Genomic DNA, 25,177 nt, shown 5'->3' with positions numbered 1-25,177 from the left:
TTGAAAAGTTTGAGCTTTTAATTTTACTTCAAGTTAAAAATAAATAAAAATAATTAATTGCATCACGAAAAAATTCTGTGGCACTATATCCTATATGAAACGAAGTACTGATTGCGTATGCACCAAAGGCAAAATAAATTATCTGATATCATTTTTTGTGTTTTTAGACATATTTATACACGATTAATCACCAATTATTTTTCAAATGATTCATATCATTTATGCTCCGTCGGCGGTGGAGCATCTTTAAAACCATGTTTTACTGTATTGTAAAGCATGTATAGTTTTGTGTTATATCTCCAGGATATTAAAATTGTTCAAGTTTATCTAACATCGTTGTAATTCATACATAATTTTAATTTCATGAAATTACAGGTTATAACTTGATGGAATAACGAAATCATTAAACAAATCTAAATTATATTTTAGAAATGAGAACCAATATCTAAAGGAATTATTCAATAAATTGTCAAAATACGACTTAAACACATAAGATATATGCAAATAGACAACAAATGCCTGTTATGCACATCAACGTAAAATCGACAACATGTACATGTACATGTGATGCAAATATAGGTCAAATCGACATGACCCAGTTATGGAAATATAGGTCAAATCGACGCTGTGTACCTGTAATGCAAATATAGGTCAAATCGACGACATGTACATATGATGCCAATTAAGTCAAATTGACATGACACAGATATGCAAATATATGTCAAATCGACGCGTGTACCTATAATGCAAATATAAGTCAAATCCACGACATGAACATGTGATATAAATATAGGTCAAAATCGATGATATGTACCAGTTACGCAAATATAGGTAAAATCGACGACATGAACCAGTTATGCAAATATAGGTCAAGTCGATGTACCCAGTTATGCAAATATAGGTCAAATCGATGGACCCAGTTATGCAAATGTAGGTCAAATCGATGGACCCAGTTATGCAAATATAGGTCAAATCGATGGACCAAGTTATGCAAATGTAGGTCAAATCGATGGACCAAGTTATGCAAATGTAGGTCAAATCGATGGACCCAGTTATGCATATATAGCTCAAATCGATGGACCCAGTAATGCAAATATAGGTCAAATCGATGGACCCAGTAATGCAAATATAGCTCAAATCGATGGACCCAGTTATGCAAATGTAGGTCAAATCGATGGACACAGTTATGTTAATGTAGGTCAAATCGATGGACCCAGTTATGCAAATGTAGGTCAAATCGATTGATCCAGTTATGCAAATGAAGGTCAAATCGATGGACCCAGTAATGCAAATATAGATTAGATTGACTACGTGCTTCTGCCATACAATCAATAAAGGCTCATCACTTCTTTTATCAATCACACCACTTTTGATTTTCGAACAGCATATATAGTAACATAATTATGTATTCAACATTTCAAATAAAAAATGAAGATGGCTGCTCTGATGTCTACTTTTTGTTGTGTATGATATTATTGCCTGACGGATGTTTGGCGAAAAATCAGGAGTTCTTCTACAAAAATGATAATGAGGTAAAAACGGTATAAAGCTAGTATATTAATAATCCGAAATAAAAGGCCAAAATAAATTCAAAGTAAAATCAAAATCATGTCTATGGAATATATATTCAGCCACTGTAAAAATGATCTCACCAAAGCAAGAGAAACCTTAGGACGTCGATACAGAGTCATTAGGAGCGTCAGGTCCGCCAGGTTTCGTCGATTTAAAGCTGCTATGTAAACAGTAAGTGTAGACGCGTTGTTCACATAATAAAAGCAACGAAGCTGTAAATGGAACTAGTCTTGTTTTTTGTGATTTTCATTTTCTTAAATCTGAGGTCTCCAAACAAGAAAGCTGCAGATTAATAATGGTCTAGCTATACATGTCATTGCTGTTTACAGGTACATGTAGTTCGATGACCAAATATTGTCTTTATCTTCTCTTATGAAAAATTAACAACTGCAAACGTGGATATTTTCACTTCGTCAGTAATTCTCGCTGGGTATCTTGTTGATATATTTGCTTGAGATTTAAAGAGAATAAAACACAATTATATCCGACATCTTGATCTAAGCTCAAAGTCCTTTATAATATTTAAAGGTCATGTATTGTATCATGGTCAACTTCTGCTTCAAAATAACTTGTTCAAAGGATGATTAGCTTAATCACTTAATTAGTGAAATTTTCAGTTCTCATTTACTTCAATATTTGTGATTACATTTGCACTGAAATCAGCAAGTAAGAAAAGAGTGGAGTTCTTAAGAATCTTGTAAAATTTTGTAAAATTTCTATAACCAGATTTTTTTTTATCTTGATTTGAAAATTGTCATTAGTCTGTGATTAGCCTAATCAACTTTTGAACAACTGGGCCCCGATATCTTTGGTGCAAGAACGTTTGGATAATTGAACATAGTAACCATACAGTAATCAATAAATCAAATCAGAAGTACTGTATTCAACCCAAAAAGCGCCCTATTACTTTGATAACTGAAACATTTAGGGCAGTTAATAGAACAAAAAATGAACTACACTTTTTGCAAAATTACTGCAGTAATTTTACAAAAAGTGTAGTTCAATTTTTGTTATTTTAACATAAATCAATTTGCAAAAGAAATCAACCAATTAAAGAAACCAGAATGTTTTTCACATTTCCAGGTAAGCAAAGTTTAGACTTCAAAAAAGTGTGATGGGACACTTTTTTGGTTGAGCACAGTACCATTATATGTTTTAAAAGTAGTTATTCATATAAATCATGACAAAAGAGCCGATTTTAAGATATGTTGATTTTAGATTTTATTTCCCAGTTTTATGAAAGAGAAAAAAAATAAACATTGTTTATTATCTATAAGATAATTTATACTTGTGCACAAAAATCTAACTACTTGTACATCTTGTTTTGCAGGTAAACATCAAAATATACACATGTGTAGAGCCAACTCGCTTCTCTCATACAGTCACATACCGTATATACTTGTAGCTTTATACATTTAAGTCGCATGCAATTCCAGCAAAGTTGTATATATATGTTTTTAGTTCTGTCACAGGTATTGACACAAAATGTGAATTCCCAGTCTTTACATCGTCAGAGACCCACGGGTGATCGCACTACACTACGCTATAAGTGTAGCATAGTGTAGTGTGATCACCCGTGGGTCTAAGACGATGCAGTCTTTATAGCTAACGTATAATGAAATGATAATGTGTTTTTGGACTCTTGTGTCAAATTCCCCTTGAAAGTCATTCAATTTACACTTTTTATCAAAAATATGTGAAATGACATTCTATCATAGTCACGTCATTTATACATGGGATTTATCTAATTTGGGAGCTAAGTATGAGAGCAATTCATGAAGGATTTATCCGAGTATATAGTAAGATAAAATAAATCTAAAAAGATATGCTTTTATCAAATATTCTCAGGTTAAAATTCAAACACCAAAATTCTGATGAAATTCATCTTTTTTGACATTACAAAGACAAACATTACTAAGCATAAGCATGTAGTTATGAAATATATCTAAAACAACCTCTTAACCAGAACCCTTACAAACATTTGTTATTTAAAGAAAGCTTATGGAGTCACATCATCCTTGATATTCCAGGGGTTACTATCACTCTTGATATATCCACCCCTGGACTATGTCACAGTTATAGTGAAACTGAAGGCTCTTTCTGCATCAACAGATGAGAACGGAGTTTGGTTCTTTGATGTACATCAAATGAATCAAATAACGGTAAAACGTATGGCTTTGAAGTTTGACGTCACTATTTGCAATCTTCAAAGAAAGTGACTTTTTTTCTCTCCTGAAATGCCTTCAATTTTGCTATAACATATTCCAGCGGTGGACAACACGACAGTGATAGTAACCCCTGGAGAATCAAGGATGGGCAACATATAATGTAACTAATTTCTTGGTCGCTGTAATTGTATTACTACTCCGTCATCCCTATCCCATCATTTATAAAACAACCCCTGTTACCATTTTTACATATTCATATTACCGTTTTCGACCAAACAAATTTGGCTCTATTAATTGCCCCTTCATTTTTCTCCCCTCATTTTTAACAGCCGAGGGCGCTTATTAGGTGGAATACGGTAACCATGACAAATTTATATATAACCATCATACAAATACACTCCAGAATTTTCTGGAAACAAAAAAACATTACAACACATAGTGAACTAATTAACATGGCTTCTGAGTAGAATTCCCCAACAATCAGCACCCAACCATTTTGTAAATTTCTGCATATAATACACAGTATCAAACTTAACTTAACAACACCATCGTAACCAAATCCACCTTTAACAATTTTGATTTTTTTGCAACCTTTTTACACAGGTGAGAGGGCTTCACGATAATAACTTGATATAACCTTTAATATCTTACAATGCATAACCACTTCTCAATTGAAAAAAATCTTGCAATTGTTTCATTGGTAGCTAAGGGTTGCTAAGGCATACCTCCTGACATAAGAAAAAGTAACAGGACAGATAAAGCTATTTTGAACATTTGACAATTCAGACAAAAATACAATTTGGTCACACAAATGTACTGGTACAACCTCAGAACTTAGACTATTTTAACAAACAACAATTTCAAAGCTATTCTTCAATAAATATTTTGTTCTCTTGCTCAAAATCACTAATAAAAAAAATATTATCTTACGAATAATTTAAACCATCTTATTTTAAGGTGCAATTCAATTTTGTATATTTTGAAATTAACTCAGTCACCCCTGAATACACATATAGACTCTTCTAAATCAAAGACTAGACCAGTCCATTATGAAATTTCAGGGATGAAAGAGTTAAATCTTCACAAAAATAAGCTAGTTTACAGTGACTGTAAAGAGTTCTAAATAACAAGGAAAGGTTTGAAACTTCTGACAAGTCTCTGTGTTATGGAAGACTAATATAGCAATTTCCAGGGACATACAAGGATAACGCCATGATTTTGAGAGATAACAAACAACAATTTTCAGGGACATAAAAAGGTGAAAAATCAGTTACAACCAGCAAGTTTTCTGGGAAAAAAAAAAAAAAAAAAAGACAGAAAAATTCAATGATTTTTGTGTGATTACAAACAGCAAACTAATGAGAATAATTCACGTACCACATGATACATGATAACGTTTGTGCAGGACTCTTGTTTCTATTGGTGATTAAATGATGTCTAAAGATGCTATCCCGTGCTCGCGTCATTTCAGCAGGAAGATTACATAAAGTAACTTTCCGCCACCACTAGAGATACTAATCCCCACCACTAGAGATACTAATCCCCACCACTAGAGATACTAATCCCCACCACTAGAGATACTAATCCCGCACAAACATTATGGGGTACCATGTGGAACATGAATTAGTCCAATTGATAATGCCGATCAAAGCAGATCATCTTCCAACGAAAAAGTAATATTTCATATTACCTGCAATGTACAGTACATGTATAACAAATATTACATATAACAAATATTACATATATATATATATATATAAATATTGGTAAGCAACAGGATGATGTTTTGACAGACTAACTAGACAGCTAATAAAAGTTTTCTTCTGCTTCTTTTCACCAATACTACAATAACCACAGGATTTTGGCTCTTTATAGACAGATACCCCTATAGCTACTGATACAGTATTACACATATATATAGGGGTATCTGTATACATATATCTATAGAGCCAAAAGCCTGAGCAATAATGAAAGGTAAAGACAATGGAGGATCAGATCCATCTAATCTACACAGGGTGAGGTAGCATGATACATAGAGTGAAAAATATTGCAAACAAATATCTGACAAGCATGATACCTAAGTGAAAATATTACAAACTAATATCAGAAAAGCTGCATGCATTCATAATCTATCGTCCTGAAGTAAAACAGCCACAAAAATATTTGTGACTTTTGTGAATAGTATACATTAATTCTTTATTAAGAAGATGTGCGTAAACAATCTGAGCCTCATATGAAAGCTTTGATAGATCTTGATCATTTTGAAATAAACTCAAACCAAGGGAGGTAATCTAGTGAAATAACTTTAAAATACAGGTTAAAATTGTACCATTTATAACAATATTATATCTTTGGTTATTAATATGGATTTCGTACATCTTAACTTCAACATAAAACTATTCCGTCTTTGCAAATTACAGAGTTAGCTCCCTTGCGAATAGATATCCATTGTGACGTCATTACTTTGTGAGCACAATTCACGTTGTTTTCTCTGAAAAGTATTACATTACGCTGGCAAACATACGATGTTACAATCAATACCTGCCCACAAGGGCAGATAACTCTGTATTATGCAAATACTGTAATACCTTACTTAATACAGCACTATCATTAATGAAAATAGATGTCACAATATATTGCATTTTAAATTTACAATACAAAGAGAGTCGTCCTCTTATTTCAATATAATCTAAATCCTTGGAAGCACCACCAAAGATTATTGTCCAAAAACACTTGCTTTGACGGAGTCTACTTTCCTTCTATAAAGCAATTTTCAAAGCACTACTGAATTTCACTCGCTTAACAAAATCTAGGATTTTCTTTCAACAATGCAAGTTAAAATGTAAAGACATATGTGCAATTTAATACTGGTAGATTAATAAAAACATCACTGAAGCAAACACATGATTGAAAACAATAGAATTGTTTGTTTCTATTCTAGTGACAGACAGTAAAGCTACATCTAATTATGTATATACACAGATCATAGATCTTCATACATATTTAGGATTGTTTTAAAGATGCTCCACCGCCGACAAAGCATAAATGATGTTCATTAGTTGAACAATAATTGGTGTTTGATCACGTATATATATGTCTAATCAACACAAAAAATAATATAAAATAATTGATTTCGCCTTTGGTGCATGCGCAATCAGTACTTCCTTCCATATAGAATATAGTGACACGTAATTTTTTCGGGATGCAATTAATTATTTTTCATATTTTTAACTTGAAGTAAAATTAGAAGCTGAAACTTTTCAATGGTGGTAGTGGTGTACATGTACAGTAAGTAACTTTTGTTACTGAAGAAAAATACTAAATCGTCTGTTCCTCTTTTTAATAGTGGAAAAATACCATTTGTCAGCAGTGGAGCATCTTTAAACTTTAAAACAGGAAAAATTTGTAAAGCATTTCAAGTGTTCATGTTTTTCTATTACATGTACCCAGTGTTTGGTATATATATATATAATATCAGTAATACTTGAAAACTTAGTAACTGCTGTTTACACCCTAATCCATAAAGCTGTATATATGGTATGAACTTTGACACAAGATTACAATTTCATTTCTAATGCTTAAACCCAACAGAAATTCATTTTGAAGCAAAATACAATCTTGATGATTAATTAGTATATAACAGTCACTTCATTTGCCTCGTTAATACTAATAATCAATGATACATAATTAGGTTTAACTTTCTATTAACAGACAGAGTCAATATATACACAGATTCTTATTTCACTTGTGGAACAGGAAGATGACTTCTTTTAGTATGTGAAAACTCTTTCTCCCAATATACAACATACAAAATGTCTTCAAATCTTTGGTTTTATTACTTTAACATTCTATTAACAGCCAGGGTCATGTAAGGATGTGCCAGGTTTGTTGGTGGAGGAGAGTACCCGGAGAAAAACCACCTACCAGCAGTCAGTATCTGGTAATTGCCCCACATGGGATTCGAACTCGCGACCCAGAGGTGGAGGGCTTGTGGTAATATGTGTAAAAACTTTCAAAACTTAAAGAATGTTTCATTTAAAGACAAAAGAGTACATTGAAACCTGTCTATAAAGACCACCAAATGGACCAAGCAAAATGGTCATTTTAGAAAAGTGGTCTTTATACACAGGTCAAAGTGTGTTGAAATTGACCATTTGGAACCCAAAGAAAGAGGTATTATGAAGCAGGTGGTCTTTATACAGAGATGGTTCCTAAGATAGGTTTGACTTCAAATTGGTTTATTGAGATAGTGGACTGTATATATACCTACTAGTGGTAACCAGTACTCCTTGTAAATCATCTAAAATTTGGATGTAATACGGTAAAAGTAGGTAAATACAAATTTAAGATACTGATAGCAATTCACTAAAATGGAAGTAAATGACCAACATGTTTATTTAATTACAAATTACGCACTGTATAATGTACTTTCGCAGGTTTTTATTCTATAATTATATAGACATCTCCATTTTGTATGTGTATATTACAGTTATCTGCCCTTGCGGGTGGGTATTGATTTGACATCATGTGTTTATGAACTTTAAGTAATTCTTTTCCACAAAATTATGATGTCACAATGGATAATTACCTGCAGGGGAGCTAACTCTATAATTTGAAAAAATGGAATATGTGTAAAACATAGAGTCAGCAGCCTGTGGCGTAGTACTATGGAATCTTTTAAACTTATAAGATATACCAAAGTGACCCAAACTTATTATATTCTGTATTTGCATATTACAGAGTTATCTGCCCTTGCGGGCATGTATTAATTGTGACGTCATGTGTTTGCGAGCGTAACGTCAAACTTTTAGGAGAAAACGGCGTAAATTGCGCTCACAAAATAATGACGTAACAAACAATACCTACCCGCAAGGGAGCTAACTCTGTAATATGCAAAGACGAAATATTATACAGTAAATAGAACTGCATGGTATACATGTGTACTGTATATATACATCAGCGACCCAAAGTTATTATGCACTGTATGGTGTACTTTGGAGCCTCATATATATTCTCTAGCAGCCCAAAATTAAAGGAAATATTTAACATCCACATAAAACATTCAAATGAGTTCTCAACTTGAATGTTAACAACTAAATATTGCTATATACCTCAGAAATTATCAATGAATGCTTACATTTTACAATGACATCCAATCTCATTACTTCCAATCTCATTAGAATCTTCAAAATTAGCTTGACTCGAAAGTTTACAATAAGTCTGTCTAGATAACATTCATTACAACTCATAAAAAAACCACCTTTGACCCATTTAGATTGAAATCCACTTTCTCCCATTTTTTGTCAAAATCCATTCTCACTCACAAGGGATAAAAGATTACACGTACTAATATAAGAGGCCATAAATTAAAGCAAAAAACGGCGATCACTTTCAATGATCACTGTCAAAGAAAACAACAATTGATTTGTAGTATTTAAGAAAAGATAGAATATCTATCAGTTTATCATCATAAAACTATTTTTCTGCTTTTTATTTCATCTTTTCATATTACAGAGTTAGCTCCCTTGCGGGTAGGAATAGATTGTTACGTCATTATTTTGTGAGCGCAATTCAGGCTGTTTTCTCCGAAAAATATGATGTTACGCTTGCAAACACATGAAGTCACAATCAATACCTACCCGAAAGGGCAGATAACTCTGTAATATGCAAATACGGAATATGTCACTCACAATACAGGAAATGAAATATAAGGTTAAAGGCCCACTACCTTTCCGAAACGGCTTTTAATTTTTAAAATGGGAACGTAAAACAAGATCGATAATTTTGTAGAGTCCTAAAAATTATTAACTTACCGTTAATACTACATTTATCATCACCTTCTGAACGATTTGATTAAAATAAATAAAATGTTTATTTTCATAACGCGGGTCGTATTATGTTTCCCGCCGTCGTCCTAAATACCGCGCGGTAGTTGACTATCACTGCGCCAGATGGCAAAACAGCGAATTGACTCTCCACTGTTTTCATATATTACGCAGGCAATCTTGCATATGTTTGGTGTCGTAACCTTATTTTAGATCATCGGTATGCATTTTCTGGTGTTATTAATGTACGTACAGATGGTTGGCTGTACAATAACATAATATATATTTTTACATTTTTACATGCTTATCTTGGAGATATGTATCGCTCAATCAAAATTTACATATAGTCTCAAAAACATTTTCTATTTTCAGTCATTGAATATATGCACTAACTTTCTACAAAATTGATCATATTCAACTTATATTATCTGTTAAAAGAAGTCTGGAGATATCAACAAAGATATACATTAAAACACTGGAAGAAATATAATGGATGTCAGATGTCAAGAGTGATATAAATATAAATTACCGGTCACTTATCCATAGAAAAAAGCTCAAAGGCTTATTATATAGCAGAATAGCAGACGTGGACTTATTTAAAAAACAGACATGAGTTCATTAAAACTGACTCAGATAAACTAACATTAACATACTAGCATGAATACAAATGTAGTTATATATATGGGTACAGTTTATAATTATGGTTTGCGTACCACATTCTGGAGGGTCTATTGAACCAGATACAAAAATACATACAATATCCTCTTTAATTATATCAAAACTTGTGCACAATTTGTGGCTAAATTGTGACAAATATATACCACTTGAAAATCATGCAGCTGTGTTAAAACTATGGCGTCTATAAGATTCCAAATAAATTTTAAGGGTTATGTTTCAATCACTTTTCAAAAATACATACTTGTTTAAAACACATCCTCCCACGTTATCAAATGACATTTCAAGCAAAATCTTAAAAAGAAAGATGGGTAATATAGTGAATTGTATATATGCAATTCATTTCTAGAAAAATATTTCCAAATTTGATATTTAACAACACTTTTCATGTTTTTGTGAAGGGCGATAACTTTTGTTTGGCACATGGACAAATCATACCATTTTAAATTTGCATTCCATCTTTTTTTAATTCACACATTTCTTGTTTTTCATACATAATTTTTCTATCCTTCAAATTCTAACTTTTGATAAATATGTTTAAGTTAATACTTGTTACGTTTCTGAATTCTAAAAATATTCTAAAAAATAGTTTTATACGCATTGGACATCAAAATGGTATGGCCATGCTAAAATTTTACATCTTGATCATGACTAGCCAAGGCTTCTGATTACGTCAACCCAGTAACAGGGTCATGGTTTGTAATGTAATTATCAGAAGATGTAAAAATGTTAGACATCCGAAAAAATGGGGGAAAAGGAAGGGAACATTATCGATTGAACTGATTATATCATTCTTTCAAAAGCTCTTCCAGATCATATAGTGAAACAGAAGAAACACCTTATTTGATCTAATTATTTCCTGGTAATCCGATTATAACTTCTTCATTTGTGCTGTCTTCCATTTCCTGTCTCAGATCATTCTCCATTTTTTCCACACGCCTCTGGAAAAGCTCACGCGCAAACTGGTACAGCTGCAGATCTAGGTTATTGTGCTTCTTAATTTTAGCCGTAATATCTGCTGTGACAGGCAGCTTTTTTCTGTGTGTAGCATTGTGCTGCTCAAAGTCATCTATAAACTTCAGATTAAAAGTGTGTTCAAACAAATGTTGAGTTTCTTTTTGAAACTCAGTTAGTCCAAAGAAAGAGAAGTTTTGGAGATTCTCGATCGCACTCTCCAACATTTTTTGGTCCCGCTCTTCGTCTGTTAAACCTGTCTTGTTATAACAGTTAATTTTGCTAAGGTTTGCCAACATTCGTGTTTGGCGATTGTTAGCTAAGTTGTATCTACAGTCCAGAAAGCTATCTAAGGTAACGTCTTCCCAGGTTTCACCTTCGTAACAAAACGGCACCTCTTCTAGAGTAGCTTGGCGGCCATTACAGAACAGCCGTGCCGTTTTCCAGGTCGCTCCACGTTGTACATGTTTAAACTCGCTCAAATATCGCCCGACAGGATCACGAAGAATTGTGATGTAATGATACCTGGAATGAAGAAACAGATGAATTAGTTTTGCATATAAATGTACAGCAGTAACTAGTATATTTTGGTTTTATAATGATAAGGTAATATGAAATAGATCAAATAGGATTAAATTTCTTGTTCACATCTTTAGTTATAGCTGTGGGACTTGTGGCCTTGACATCAGCTGTAAAGCACCATATGCATGCGTTTTAAGAAGAATGATTTTAAGTTTTTAATGATCAAAATTGGACCCAACATTTATGGTCACAGAGATATATGATCACATTTATTTTATTGGAATCTTAAATATTAATAACTATACCAAAAGACCTTGGAATCGATTTTGGGGCTGTAAATATCTATATATATATGTTGTTATTGTTTTTATTTTTTTGTAAACATCAGTCAGTCATTATTATTTTTATTTTTTGTATATATATTTTTCGTCTGTACTAATAATGGATTACTCTTGGTATGCTATGTACATACATGTATATGAAAAAAAATAGAGACTCTTGTAACAAGGCCTTTCTGCCTTCATAGGCGTCTTTAGGCGGAATAATAATTAATAGTTTACTAAATTATAATATAGCTACTGAATGTAGTTTAAGGCATTTTACGTATAGTCAGAATATCCCGATCTATACAATGAATATTTATGTACCTAATTATTAAAGCATTAAACTATCAATCTATGGCATCTATGGTCTATATAGATGCCAAAGCTTTGCAGACAATCTTCAAAATGCTCTGGCATCTATAGACCATACATGCCATAGGAATATAGTTTAATGCTTATATTTACGTTATCAACTCATTTTAGGGTTTCTGCATTAACATTATTTAAGCTAGATCAGGAAAACCGTTTATCAATGACGATTTCATCCACAAGATGTATATATGGAACAGCCATTTTGACAGGGATCAGTTGACGTCACCACAGCAACATTAGTGACGTCATAAATAATTGTCACGTTTTGGGTGTCAGTTATGCCATCATATTTTCTTCACTTTGCATTGGTTAATTTATATAGTAGAAGTGACAAGCAAATGTAAATACCGTATTCGACCCAATAAGTGCCCAGGGCGCTTAAAAAATTTATAAAAATGAAAAGGTGCTAATAAGTCAAAATTATTGCAAATTTATACCGTTTTATGTAATTTTGGTCCTTATTTATGCCTGGGCAATTGAAATTGAGGCCTAAAAAAGGGGGAGGGGTGCTTATAGGGACATGGGCGCTTATTGGGTCGAATACGGTATGTATGCTCGTCTTGTTAATTATAACTTCTGATGAATGTTATTTAGTGTTGAAAAAAAAAACATCACCGGAAACTACATGGTCCTTAATTAATGGCATAGTATACACTAAAAGGCTCATTCACTGTTTGTGGACAACGGAAGTTAGGATCTGGAGACTAAGTATCTACTTATTTACAAAGGCCCATTGAAGAATATATAATGTGTGCTCTTAATTGCCACTTTATCATATCACACGGTACATTTACAAGTACTCCATGTACATGTATATTAAAAATTTTGCAGAGGCTTAATTTCACATTTTAGGTATACCCTTAGATATGGGGCTGACCCAAATATGCAACAATTAATAAAGTAGGTACGAGTTTTGACTTAGAATTATTTCTTTCTATTATAATTACCTGTTGAGTAATACAATACTTGGTAATTAATTTTCGCGATTTCACTACTCTGATAATGAAATTTACAAAAATAAATCACTTTGACTGCAAATTCGAAATTCACAAGATTAGATATCGATCTGGCACGAAAATTTGCTCATTTCCAGTGATATACACATCGCAAAAGTAAAAAATTGGTCGGACATTCGGACCAGCAAGGACTGTGAGTAAGCCGCACCGAACAAGATTTTGCCGGACCGAACATTAATGTGAAGTTTTGAAGTAAACATAACTTCCTGCTATAAGTATCCGAGCAGCTGTTTTCATGATTATCTAGTTTATTTTATGCAGTTTACATATTTGCCAGGTTCGGCACCTGAGTTTAGAGACACCATTTCTTCCAACTTTCAGTACTCAATAATTGCCGGGAAGTTGGTCCGGAACGGATTTTAAAATAGACGGTCCGAGTAAAATTGTGTTGGACATAAATTTCGCGATGTCTGTATGGGTATCCAGATGTTTCACCCCGAAGTTGGTTCGCCCTCTGACGTTTCGCCCCAACTACCGACAGTTAGCCCCCAGTGGTGAAATAAAAATCGACGTTTCGCCCCCAACATGACCATATTATTTGTCCAGTTTTATCTTCTGTATACAATATATGCACTTTTTGAGCATTGTTACATTTTTTAAAATCAGTATCAATATGGGAACATGAAAGCTTATTTACCAAAAAAAGTGTTTGTACAGGTGTCTTCATTGTCTTGTTGTTGTTATAACTGTTTGATGTGTATGTAATAATTGTTGTTTAAATAGTGCACATATTGTTATAGCTGCAATATTGTAGCTCAAAAGACTTTTTGACAGAAAATGGTGTCGTCTTTAGAGCTACAATTGGTACCTATTACTGCTAATGGAGCAAAGTAATGATTATGCAAACCATAATAAAACGTTTGTTTGCATTTTTATTGTAATTGTTTGATATCGCTTACCTTCTAGGCAATAAAACTGAACCACATAAAACATCAAATTCTCAGAGGCATTATTTTTTTTACATAATATATATGAAGGTTTTTCTGAAGGGAATTTATACGGCAAGTCCACAAATTGTGAATTTGACGTCTTGTGAGCGGTACGGTAGATATTAAGAATGGTAGTTATGTTTGTTTTGGACAAAAATTATATGCAAATGCATGTATACGCATAAAATAATTGGAAACCTTCAAAAAAGTAAAGAAATCGATGCCTGAGTGATTTTCGGAGGCAGTGCTCCACTACGACACATAAGGACCAATTCGTACCCAGCCGAAAGGTATAGTAGGCCGGGTACGTATATTCATTCTAATCTAATATTGTTATTACAGCAGTCTCTCCCAGGTAAATGGTGTGTAAACAGTACACATGCTACACTCGCCTAGGGGGTCATGCGTCCCCCTTTACCTCGTTAGGACCCACGCCTTATCAAGTGCTTGTTTTTACATATGGATCTCAAAAGCAAATATGATGTATTATTAAACTTTGCTAAAAAAAAAAAAATCAAATTATGAAAAGTCTAATATATAGCAGGTTCCGAGGACTAATGTTTGACAGTTGAGTGTAGTACTTCCATTCAAAGGGAAGTTACTCTTATATATAGTTAGTGGAGTAAAAAAAAAACGAAGACATTTTCAGTCTTGTCTAACTTGTTTCCATTAACACAAAATTAATTCTAAAGACTTGTAAGAATACACACTAGTACTGAGCAATGAAAAACAGATGAATGATCAATAAAATACTAGTCTAATATATATTATATGCTGGGGGTGAAACATCATCATGTATGGTGCGAAACTTCTGGGGGGAACCGACTTCGGGGCTAACTGTCTGGGGGCTAACCAAATTCGGGATGAAACGTCTGGCATTCCTGTTGTGTAATTACATAATTAATAATATGTAGAAAGTTAATAAAATTTTAACAAATAGAAATTGAGCATTATAGCCCAGTGATTTACGGGACTCGTCTATAGACAAGTCCTTGACTCGTCATTTTCCTGTTGGACTCACCAAAATTTTGAGAACCCTATATATATTTCTTTGTACTGGGACTCATTGAAATTTGAAATTTAGTGTGATGGCCATGGACTCACCTTAAAAAATCCTACATAAATTGCTGATAGCTGATCAAAGGCTATACATATATAATATATAAAACATATATATTCATGTAAATCACCCATCAAATATATTGTTATTTTGCAGATCAGAATCTCCTCCTTCTATATATATATATATATATATAGTTCTACAATGCTGGCACATGATCTTGCGCAGAGTTTCATAGCTGATAAATAATTCGATAAATATCTATTTGTTGTTATATCATGGTGACAGCAAGGAACAAACATTTATGTTATTTTTTCAGTTTACCAAAAATAAATGAAAAACATTGACCTTATCCCATGTTGAAACTGGAAGTAAACACGGGACCTGATCTTGTGCAGTACACTACAATCCAATTTTAATTATATTATATATGATATTCAATTTTTTAGCTGACCATTCAAATTTAAATGAAGAACAAAACAATTGAATTAATTGAATTATAAATCAGTTTGCAATTTTTAAAAATGTAAAATAAAAAAATGTTGGTGACTTTTTAAATCAGACGACACTCTCCACCATTCTATGGCCCCATTGTAACACGGCACGTCTTCATCCTACAGGTCAGGGAGAAGTCCTGATACCTCTAGATCTATTATAGTGAAATACGGCTTTAATAGCCAAATATAGCTATATAAACAGTGGCAAAACGCATGGAATCTGCCGAAAAACTCACTATACTCAAGTTGGCCCATTCACATTTTCAGCCGTTGGTCAAAAAGGGAAAAAAATGTATAAATCCCCTTCCTGTTGAAGCGATTCTGAGTCTATTGGCACAAATATGGGAGAATATGTGCAAGTTATTTTGACCTTTAGATGGATTAGAAATTGGTTATTAAGCAAATGCATACATTAATTGCAATTTCCTGCTAGAAAAATGATGATTTTACAGAAAAATGCACGGATGAGTTTTTCATTTTAATTTTGTTATCGTGTCAACTTAGGACAAGGATAACGTAGTGTCAAAAACTTTTTTTTAACATATACTTCTTCTGGAAAAATTGATGCTTTTTTGCCACTGTTATATAGCTATATTTGGCTATCATAGCCGTAGTTCACTATAATAGTGGTATCAGGACTTCTCCCTGACCTGTCTTAGACTTAAAACTGAGATTGTATTAGAATTTACATTGCCATTCTGTACTTTTTATGTCTGAAAAAGTTCGTTTCTTTATTAAAATTAGCTGAAATTACAAGTGCGCAAGGTCATGTGCCGCGCAAGATCATGTTCCTTTCCTGTATATAAGATGTCAAACCTTCTTTCTCTGTGAAGTCCTTCCTGTTTATCCATGGCGGTGTCCACACAATTTTTCAGCTCAGTCCAGTCAGCATGCAAACCACATGCCCAACCTGTAGAATAGCGACTAAATAACCAAAGTGTTTTCTTGCGTGTTAAGCATTCACATTTTTTCATCGACGGTCGACAAACACAAGGCTTGCCAACGTCCAAGTTTTTCACTAAATGACGACCAAATGTGGTACCGCCGGTTTTTTGAATATGCAAAAATACCAAAACGTCTTCATCATCCAAATCCAGCTGGTACTCTCTATCCACCATCTGAGGCGAGAAGGTTTCCGGTACTAATTTAGAAATATCAGAAAATTTACCGTTCGGGTCGCCTTCATTATCTCGACGAGTTGATGAGAACGAACAAAAGTTATTTTGACAGATGTACCCGAAGTACAAAATTGTCAGGACAACGAAAATGACCACCACAAGGTAGGCTCGCCATCCCCTTCTAAACATTTTGACATGATTCTATCAATAATCATGCATTCAATATTATTTTTCTAATCAAATGGCGTATTTGATTAGTTACATATCGATTATCATTTTTAGATATCGTCGCATCCTCTTCAAATTCCCAGCAGTTTGTCAGAGACAAGACACGGCGGAAGCCATTTTCCACATAGTTCGGTCCTTCTCTAAAGTTATTATATGATTAGAAAGGTTCCGAAAAAAATGAAAAAGTTTTTATGTTTATTTCATATTTATTTGTTTAAATTTCTATTTGAATATCATTTTATATTTATTTTCGATACAAATTCAAGATTTTATAAGCAAATAAGTTTTGAACAATGAAAATACAAGTATCGTCTTAACGTCACCTGGTTGAGATGGTGATAGCAGAAGTTTCAAAATGGAGGCTTGCACTGTCAGTCGCCGAGATAACAAATGCTGGTTAGATGAACATGGCGCGCTGTTCGACCATCCAGACGTGGCAACTGCTCCGAGTAAAGATTTCTTTCATATCCACGTAACACCGTCACAGGTTTGTCATTTTATGTTTTATTTTAAATTTTATACATAAAAAATTGTCCAAACAGTAAACAAGTGTAAGCTTGAACTGTTTGCCAAAACTTACTCAAGCATAACAAGTAAACAGGGTACTGACCGAACCAAGGTTACCTTTATCAAAATCCGTCATATTCGGTACCATATTCGGAATAAAATAATTTTAGGCAAAACCTATCTCAGAGCGCAGCAGTAGTTAATCAATTATTTCGTTTGTTTTTTTTTTTAACTACAGAAATATGCCATGTACCCTTGAAGGACCAATATTCGTCAGGGTAATCAAATCCTATCGGATATCAACAAACCAGCAAGAAATAAAATGTACCAATTTTATCAACACAAATAGCCTATATAATATTTTGTCTTACTTGTACAACAAGTTGTCTATCAATTGGTTATTTAACCATCGCGATACAGAAGATTTCTACCTGTCGGTCACTGGGTGATGGCTGGCACAATAGGAACCTATTGTCGTCAGAGGGGCTGTTTGGCATATTACAAAAATTGAGATAATTTCAAATAAATATTGAGCAGCAGGTGCTTGTGAGATCATGTTTAACTGAAAATTTCTTGTTGTTTCATCAATTTTAAATCTTTAAACCTATTGGTCATGGAAAGTGATGAACATCTCTGTTTACATAGAATAACGTTATGTTTTCAACAGTACCGCACCAACATTTTCGGGTTAGTTGAATCGCCAAAATAATTTGTAATAACCCAAAATCTGGACTATGAATCACATGATCAGACATGTGACTTCTGGTACTTTGTTGACTTTATACTGCTGATCAGTGCACATGGACAGTCAAATGCTGACGGTTGGGTTTTAAAGTTTCATTTAAAATGGTCTTAAGAAAATACCTTCGTTTTGGGGTTCATTGCTACATCGTTTTTATAAAATCACTTGGTTATAGCACACACTCCTTTTTAAGCAAGACAAATCTTACTTGATCAAATCTGCTTTGGCAGACGATACATTTTATTAAATCACGCGATAGTTCATGAGATATTAAAGCAAAATTGTAAACATGACGAAAACAGGTCCCTGACGAATTTACTCAATTTAGGGCATTTGACCGTTTATAAAGGATTTCTAACGGCGAAAGAGTAATCTCCCATGCCCCATCTTGTTCTTATTGCTTATTGTGTGCGCTAACTAACTGTACTGCTTGAATTTAAGAAAAATTTATAGATTTATTAATTATTAGATCCATAGCTCGATCTGCTGAATTACTGGCATTGAGCTTATTATAACAAGAAAAACAAAATTGAACACATGATATTTCTACTTTCACTTTCTGCAAGAACTCATGACTGCGGCTACAAAATATATCTCAACATCATTCTCCATTGCCAGGCGGAAAATTCCGAAGCAAATGGTCACGGAAAACGGCTTTTAAGTTCAGATTCGGGACAAAATGTTAGTGTTATAGATTCAGGTTTTAAAGAATAAATTGAAATGTTTATCTTTCATTAATGTTTTCATTTTGAAATTATTCAAAGTATAACTTGTTTGTAATCACGGGAGAGTGTGACTTTTGATACTGTCCTGCTCAACGCTGGATCTTGTGTTGACTTCCGGTTTCCGGTTTATGAGAAAGTTTTCCAACTCTTCATATATTGGATGATTTACTTAGAATAACGTTACCGAGACATCTCTATCACAAGAGTTTGCTGCGCTCTCTATCAAGCCTATTGTGCTAATAGGTCTTACTCACCGTGGCTAATCGTACCAACCAGGCTACGCTATTAACACTTGTGAAAACGCTTCTTTTACATAGAAAAATGACGTCTGGGGGAGCGTACGTAATAAATATTTGCTCTGTGTTCAGCTCACGGCCAAGAATCCAAAAATACAAGTTGCCCATGGAACAGTAGAGTGTTTCAACAATGCGTAGAAACAAAATTGATGTTTTATTGTATTAAACTTTGTCCTGTATTTCGCGCACAGTATAGACAGGCAGTGTTCTCCCTTAAGGATTTTTTCCTGCTGGTCCTAAGGACAGGCTGACCCTAAAAGTTACTGGTCCTAACTGAAAGTTACTGGTCCTTACGAAGTTACAGTTCATCCTTGTAGTTTTAATACAAAGTAATAGTTTTACAACCAAAATATGATCTGCATATTCGCTTTAGTATCGTAGCCTCTCAACAAAGTTGACGGAAAACCAGAATAGAATCTACTATGAAAATTTGTTTTGTTCAGTATGATATTCCACCTTTGAACTTTCTACAATTCTACTGCCATTTTTGTTTTGTATATCCTCTATCTGGACCAAAAGTTCCCGGTCAAAGGACCAGCTACATGGCAAAAATTGTCTGCCCAACTATAAAGTTGCCGGTCACAGGCAGACGGACAGGCGTTAATTTCGAACGCTGGGGGCATACATATATATCATACAGAATGTATACAGATGTATAGATTATTCTTCCATGTCATTTTCAGCCACTAATTATATATAAGTACATGAACAGATAATAGTTAAGTCACTTGTGCTGTCTGTTTAGGTTTGTTGACAGTTTCCATGCTATTAATTATTCAACGCTGACATTGTCAGAAAACAAATTCTGTTCAAAAATTAACTTACCGGTATTGATCACAAGTGTAAAAATACTCAACTGAGGAATTATTGATCTAATCAACGGAGTCAATGAACCATATTACGATGTAGCTATGCTAATATCAGGTTTATATTTATTGTGATTACTCTAATAGTCATGCATAATGAAGTACAGAAGAATCGTTTATTGCATATATATGTTTATGCTAGGGGTTGACACTAACAGCAGCCCAGCAGACCGCCTCTTATATTTCCGAAATGTGCATTTTAAGTTATACGGAGAGAAAAGAGTATGCTTTGAGATCTACAATTTCAGTACCAAAATTCACTAGAATGTAGGAAATTGAAAATAGAAATTGAAATTTTCCCTGGGAGTAAATCCCCCAAACCCCCTATATTATGTACTGCTAATAGTAGTTATACATGGTCACTTGACATTCAATATGGTATGTAGGTATAGCTTATTGACTTGGTGTTTCCAGTTTTAGAAACATTGAGTCAATATTCCTTTGAGAACTTCATTGCCAAAAGCTAAGGTTATGTTCTTCAGGGTAGCGTTTTTTGACGAATGGATATGCATTTCTTGTAATTAATATACTCATTAGAGATTGTTTTTGACAGAAATGACATATCTAATATAAAAATAAAGGAACTTTGTGTTATATCGCCATTGAAGAATTATTTATTTTACACGGGTGATATAACACCATATTTTTGTGTTATATCGCCATTGAAGAATTATTAATTTTACACGGGTGATATAACACCATATGGACCTTAACAAAGGTCCATAATTGATATTTATTCTGTCTTAACAAAGGTCCATAATTGATATTTATTCTGTATTTGCATATGAAGTTATCTGTTCTTATCGGTAGTTATTTGATTGTCACGTCATGTATTTTTTAGCATTACGTAACATCATACTTTTTTGAAAAAAAAACCGACATGAATTGCGCTCACAAAATAATGACATCACAATGGATACCTACCAGCAATGCAGGTATATAATAATGATGGTAGCTATTTTATTATGTTCATGTATAATCAAAAATCAAAAGGGGAGTGTGCAATATACAAGGAAGATCGTATATAAAAAAGACTTTTTGTATACTATGACAGGTCCCTGTGTAGAAAGTGAGGTAAAATGAAGGAAAGAGTATACCATGTAGGGGCTCTGGGCATAGTGTGAGATTGATAAGAATATGAGAAAAATAGATTGGAGGGGTGAGACTTCATCAACTCATTCATCCCTGAAATTTCATAATGGACTGGTCTAATCTTTGATTAAGAAGAGCCTAAATGTGTCTTCAGGGGTGAATGAATTAAAAAAAAACATATGGTTAATGGAAGTGGAGAGGTAGAAGTAAATAACATTGAATAGGAAGGATAAGAAAGGATTAAAGGACACAGCAGCCAGGAGCTGAGGATTTAACCCCTTAACAGTAGGAAGAATGGGAATTGAAAGATCTAGATTAGGAACGATGGAGTAAATAAAATTACAGAACCTAGACTCGAAGGGTTGGGGAGTGAACAATTCATAGTAGGAGGGATGGCTTATTAAGATTACCAGTGTTGAAGCCATTTCTCCCCTCCCCTAATCCACTCCCTCTGATAGTTTTCCCTGGCTAGCTGATTTCCTCACCTCACAACCCCCTCCCCCCTCCCCACTAAAATGATAACCTTGGGCTTGTGAGTAGCAGCTGGTCATGTTTTACAAAAGTATTGGATTATGATATGTTTGATAAACTAATTTATTGCTAACTTTACATTATTATGTCATTTATAAATAATTTAACTTCATTATATGTTTACAGTTTATCCTACGTGTTTGGAAGATTTTGCCACCACATAGAGGAAGTTGTGACCCATACGAGATAAAAGACACGTACGACGAATTCAGAGATGATGACAAGTTTCACAGTAAGTCTTATTGTAGCACATATTGCCCAATTGAATGTCTGACATACTACCACAATTCCTCCATTTTGTTTGCAAACGCGGATTCTCACAAAAGTTTGCAAACAAAATTTATTTCATAATCTGAAGAAGTTAAAATAGTTACATTTATGCTTATAATTAATTTTTCAGACTTCTTGATAACATCAAATATGTTTAAATGTACGATTCCATTGATTTTCCAATGGATTATTTTTCTATATCAATAAGCAATGTCAACGTCTCTATTGTGATGTCATGATAACGTCTGGTTTTTGTGCCATACTTTGATTTTTTCTTCATAGTAATATGAAGGAAAAACAATCTGCCATGCAATCAGAAAGTCGAATTTATTGTGAAAACAAATAAAAATTAATCATAAAGCTATATATACATGTACAATTCTTTAATTTACAGGTGAAGTTCAACGTCTTGCAGGGACGAATATGGTCGACTATTTAATGAGACTATGTGAAGGTCATATTGACTATCTGGCCCGTCTCCCAGACAAGGCCCTCAAAACAATCATCTTCAACCTGAATCTTGAAGACATCAGCCATTTGTCCAGAGTGAACAAACATTTCAAAGAGGTGGGTTTCAGAGGAGAGAAATGTGTAAGAATTTGGTACTTATCCTATTATTGTTTGGGATGTGTGTGTGCTTGGCAACAAGAAATAGCACAGGATTTATCTAGACAAACTTTGACAAAATTGAAAAAACAAACTGAAGTTAAAAAACAATAGCGAGGTCGTTATGACCTCACCAAAAAAAAAAAAAAAAAATGGGTCAATTAATGTAATTGGGTGACATTTGAATGAAGAGTTTTTACAAGGAAGACTTCCCAAGAGTTTCATTGATGGACTTAAATCACACTTGCCAACTTTTTGAAATTCCCATGGAGGTAATTTCATGTGTTTAAACTTTTAACCTCAAGAAAGTCTATTTACCGTAGTAATCCCCTATGAAAAAATAAAAATTTGTTGTTAGTTACATAACCTATAATTACGGTTAGTGTCACAGTTATGTAATTTGTAATTAAGCTTATTGTTACAATTATGTAACTTGTAATTATGCTTATTGTTACAGTTATGTAACTTGTGATTACGCTTGTAACAGTTATGTAACTTGTTATTTCGCTTATTGTTACATTATATAACTTGTAATTATGCTTATTGTTACAGTTATGTAACTTGTATTAACGCTTATTTTTACGTTAATGTAACTTGTAATTACTCTTACTGTTACTTTACATAACTTGTAATTACGCTTATTGTTAAAGTTATGTAACTTGTATTTAATCTTATTTTGTTACATTTATGTAACTTGTGATTACGCTTACTTTGTTAAAGTTATGTAACTTGTATTTAATCTTATTTTGTTACATTTATGTAACTTGTGATTACGCTTATTGCTACAGTTATGTAACTCATGTGAAGTCTGGAGGACAATTTATGAAAGATCCAGTGAGGCTCCAATTACACCAGAGTTGGAAATGTTGGCGAAAGATAAAGGTTGGAAACGTCTGTTCTTCACAAACAAACTGCAGTTACAGGCAAGTTTAAAATAATATTCATTTCAAGATTACAAGATTAAAAAAAAAATGTTTCAAGGTGAATTTGTTTTCACTTACAAAATATACAAAATGAATGGTATAGATATTTTTCCAATTAAACATATCAACAAAAAATTTTAATCAATGTTAACTCTCCGTGGATGGTTTTATTAGGAAAAAAAATAGGTTATTTAGTGCACATGGTTTTTCTCCAGGCACTCTGGCTTTCCTTCACCTTCTAAACCTGGCAAGTCCTTAGATGATGCTGGCTTTTAAAACAACGTAAAACAAAAACACAAACACCTATACAGTAATAGTTTAATATTTGACTTTTTTTACATTTATAGGTACAGCTTCGCCGTATGATGCAGAACCCTGAGCAGATGCCTCCCTCTGGTGGCTACGCTTTCATCACACACCAGGAAGAAGAACAGCAGGAAATGCACTAGACGCTGTTGCCCCCAATTTTATATGTAGTTTGAAAATAGTGATAATGGGGTATTGTATACATCGGTTACGATATTGAAATACCTGACCAGAAAAAGAAGTTGTTACATTGATATTAGTTTGTTAAACAATGCTTCAGAAAGCATAGAACAAATGGTTGGAATAATTAAAAATAACAAACAAAAATAAATGTACTGTAAAAGCACTAATTTTAGTCCAATCAAATTTTCATAAGCACAAAATTTATTTTAAGCAAATTTGTGCAATTATAAATCTGGGCATTAAGAAAAAGGGTAATTTCTACAATCACAACATACAGAATATGTAACGGTATGCGCAATTATATTTTAGTGCAAATTGTTTGGCATGATTATCACTAAAATATTTATGACTTTTGCTGAAATATGTATGTTTACATTAGATAAAGAAGTAAAGAAATACAATAAAAACTATTTTAAGAGCTGGAAACTGTTACTGAAATATGAGAAACTGTGATACTAGCCTTCAAGGTGAAGATTGAAATAATTTGAAAAGTGCTTTATTAATTATAGGATTTTCTTTATGGAAATACCTATCTGTATATATATATTGATTATAATATGTACTTAAATAGGCATATATATTTTTCAATGATTAAGTGTATCTATGATGATGTGTGAATGTTATACGTGCTCATGAGAGAAAATTATTAAGATTTGTAATTAATGTATGTATATTCAACCATTGTATGTTTTTTATTCTAAGGTCCATTGTTTCAGAAATGAAACGTGGTCATTAAAAGTATTATTATTACAGTGGCCTGAAAGTTGCATCGGCAAAAATAAGATTTTCCTGCAAATAAAGACCCCCACCTTTTTTCAGTTTACTGGATGGATGGATTTGAGCAATGTTTTTTTTGTTTATTTTATCGGCA

General features: G+C 33.2%; 2 protein-coding genes across 2 annotated transcripts; one reads left to right on the top strand and one right to left on the bottom strand.

The window, feature by feature from the left end:
- Positions 1–2,768: 2,768 nt before the first annotated feature.
- Positions 2,769–17,392, bottom strand: LOC138307620 (heparan-sulfate 6-O-sulfotransferase 1-like). The gene is made up of 2 exons (XM_069248427.1): positions 16,730–17,392; positions 2,769–11,719 (listed from the first exon to the last, which is right to left on the bottom strand). Exons 1-2 carry the CDS (start codon positions 17,218–17,220, stop codon positions 11,089–11,091), a joined length of 1,122 nt encoding a protein of 373 aa, XP_069104528.1. The 5' UTR covers positions 17,221–17,392; the 3' UTR covers positions 2,769–11,088.
- Positions 17,393–17,582: 190 nt separating this feature from the next.
- LOC138307621 (F-box only protein 36-like) lies at positions 17,583–25,065 on the top strand. Its single transcript, XM_069248428.1, has 5 exons — positions 17,583–17,746; positions 22,145–22,250; positions 22,683–22,855; positions 23,683–23,817; positions 24,165–25,065. Exons 1-5 carry the CDS (start codon positions 17,615–17,617, stop codon positions 24,264–24,266), a joined length of 648 nt encoding a protein of 215 aa, XP_069104529.1. The 5' UTR covers positions 17,583–17,614; the 3' UTR covers positions 24,267–25,065.
- The last annotated feature ends 112 nt before the right edge of the window (positions 25,066–25,177 follow it).

Source organism: Argopecten irradians, chromosome 14 (genome assembly GCF_041381155.1).
Source record: "Argopecten irradians isolate NY chromosome 14, Ai_NY, whole genome shotgun sequence".
Classification (NCBI taxonomy): domain Eukaryota; kingdom Metazoa; phylum Mollusca; class Bivalvia; order Pectinida; family Pectinidae; genus Argopecten; species Argopecten irradians.
The sequence above is the reverse complement of the archived record's forward strand: the minus strand, read 5'-3'. Positions and strand labels throughout refer to the sequence as shown.

Bases quoted from the DNA above. Each gene is read 5' to 3' on its own strand.
- LOC138307620 (XM_069248427.1), bottom strand. From the start codon at position 17,220: ATGTTTAGAAGGGGATGGCGAGCCTACCTTGTGGTGGTCATTTTCGTT. The intron at 11,720-16,729 runs GTTTGACATCTT...TCTTCATTCCAG, and splicing joins GGACTTCACAGAGAAAGAAG to GTATCATTACATCACAATTC.
- LOC138307621 (XM_069248428.1), top strand. From the start codon at position 17,615: ATGGAGGCTTGCACTGTCAGTCGCCGAGATAACAAATGCTGGTTAGAT. The intron at 17,747-22,144 runs GTTTGTCATTTT...ATATGTTTACAG, and splicing joins TCCACGTAACACCGTCACAG to TTTATCCTACGTGTTTGGAA. The intron at 22,856-23,682 runs GTGGGTTTCAGA...TTATTGCTACAG, and splicing joins TGAACAAACATTTCAAAGAG to TTATGTAACTCATGTGAAGT.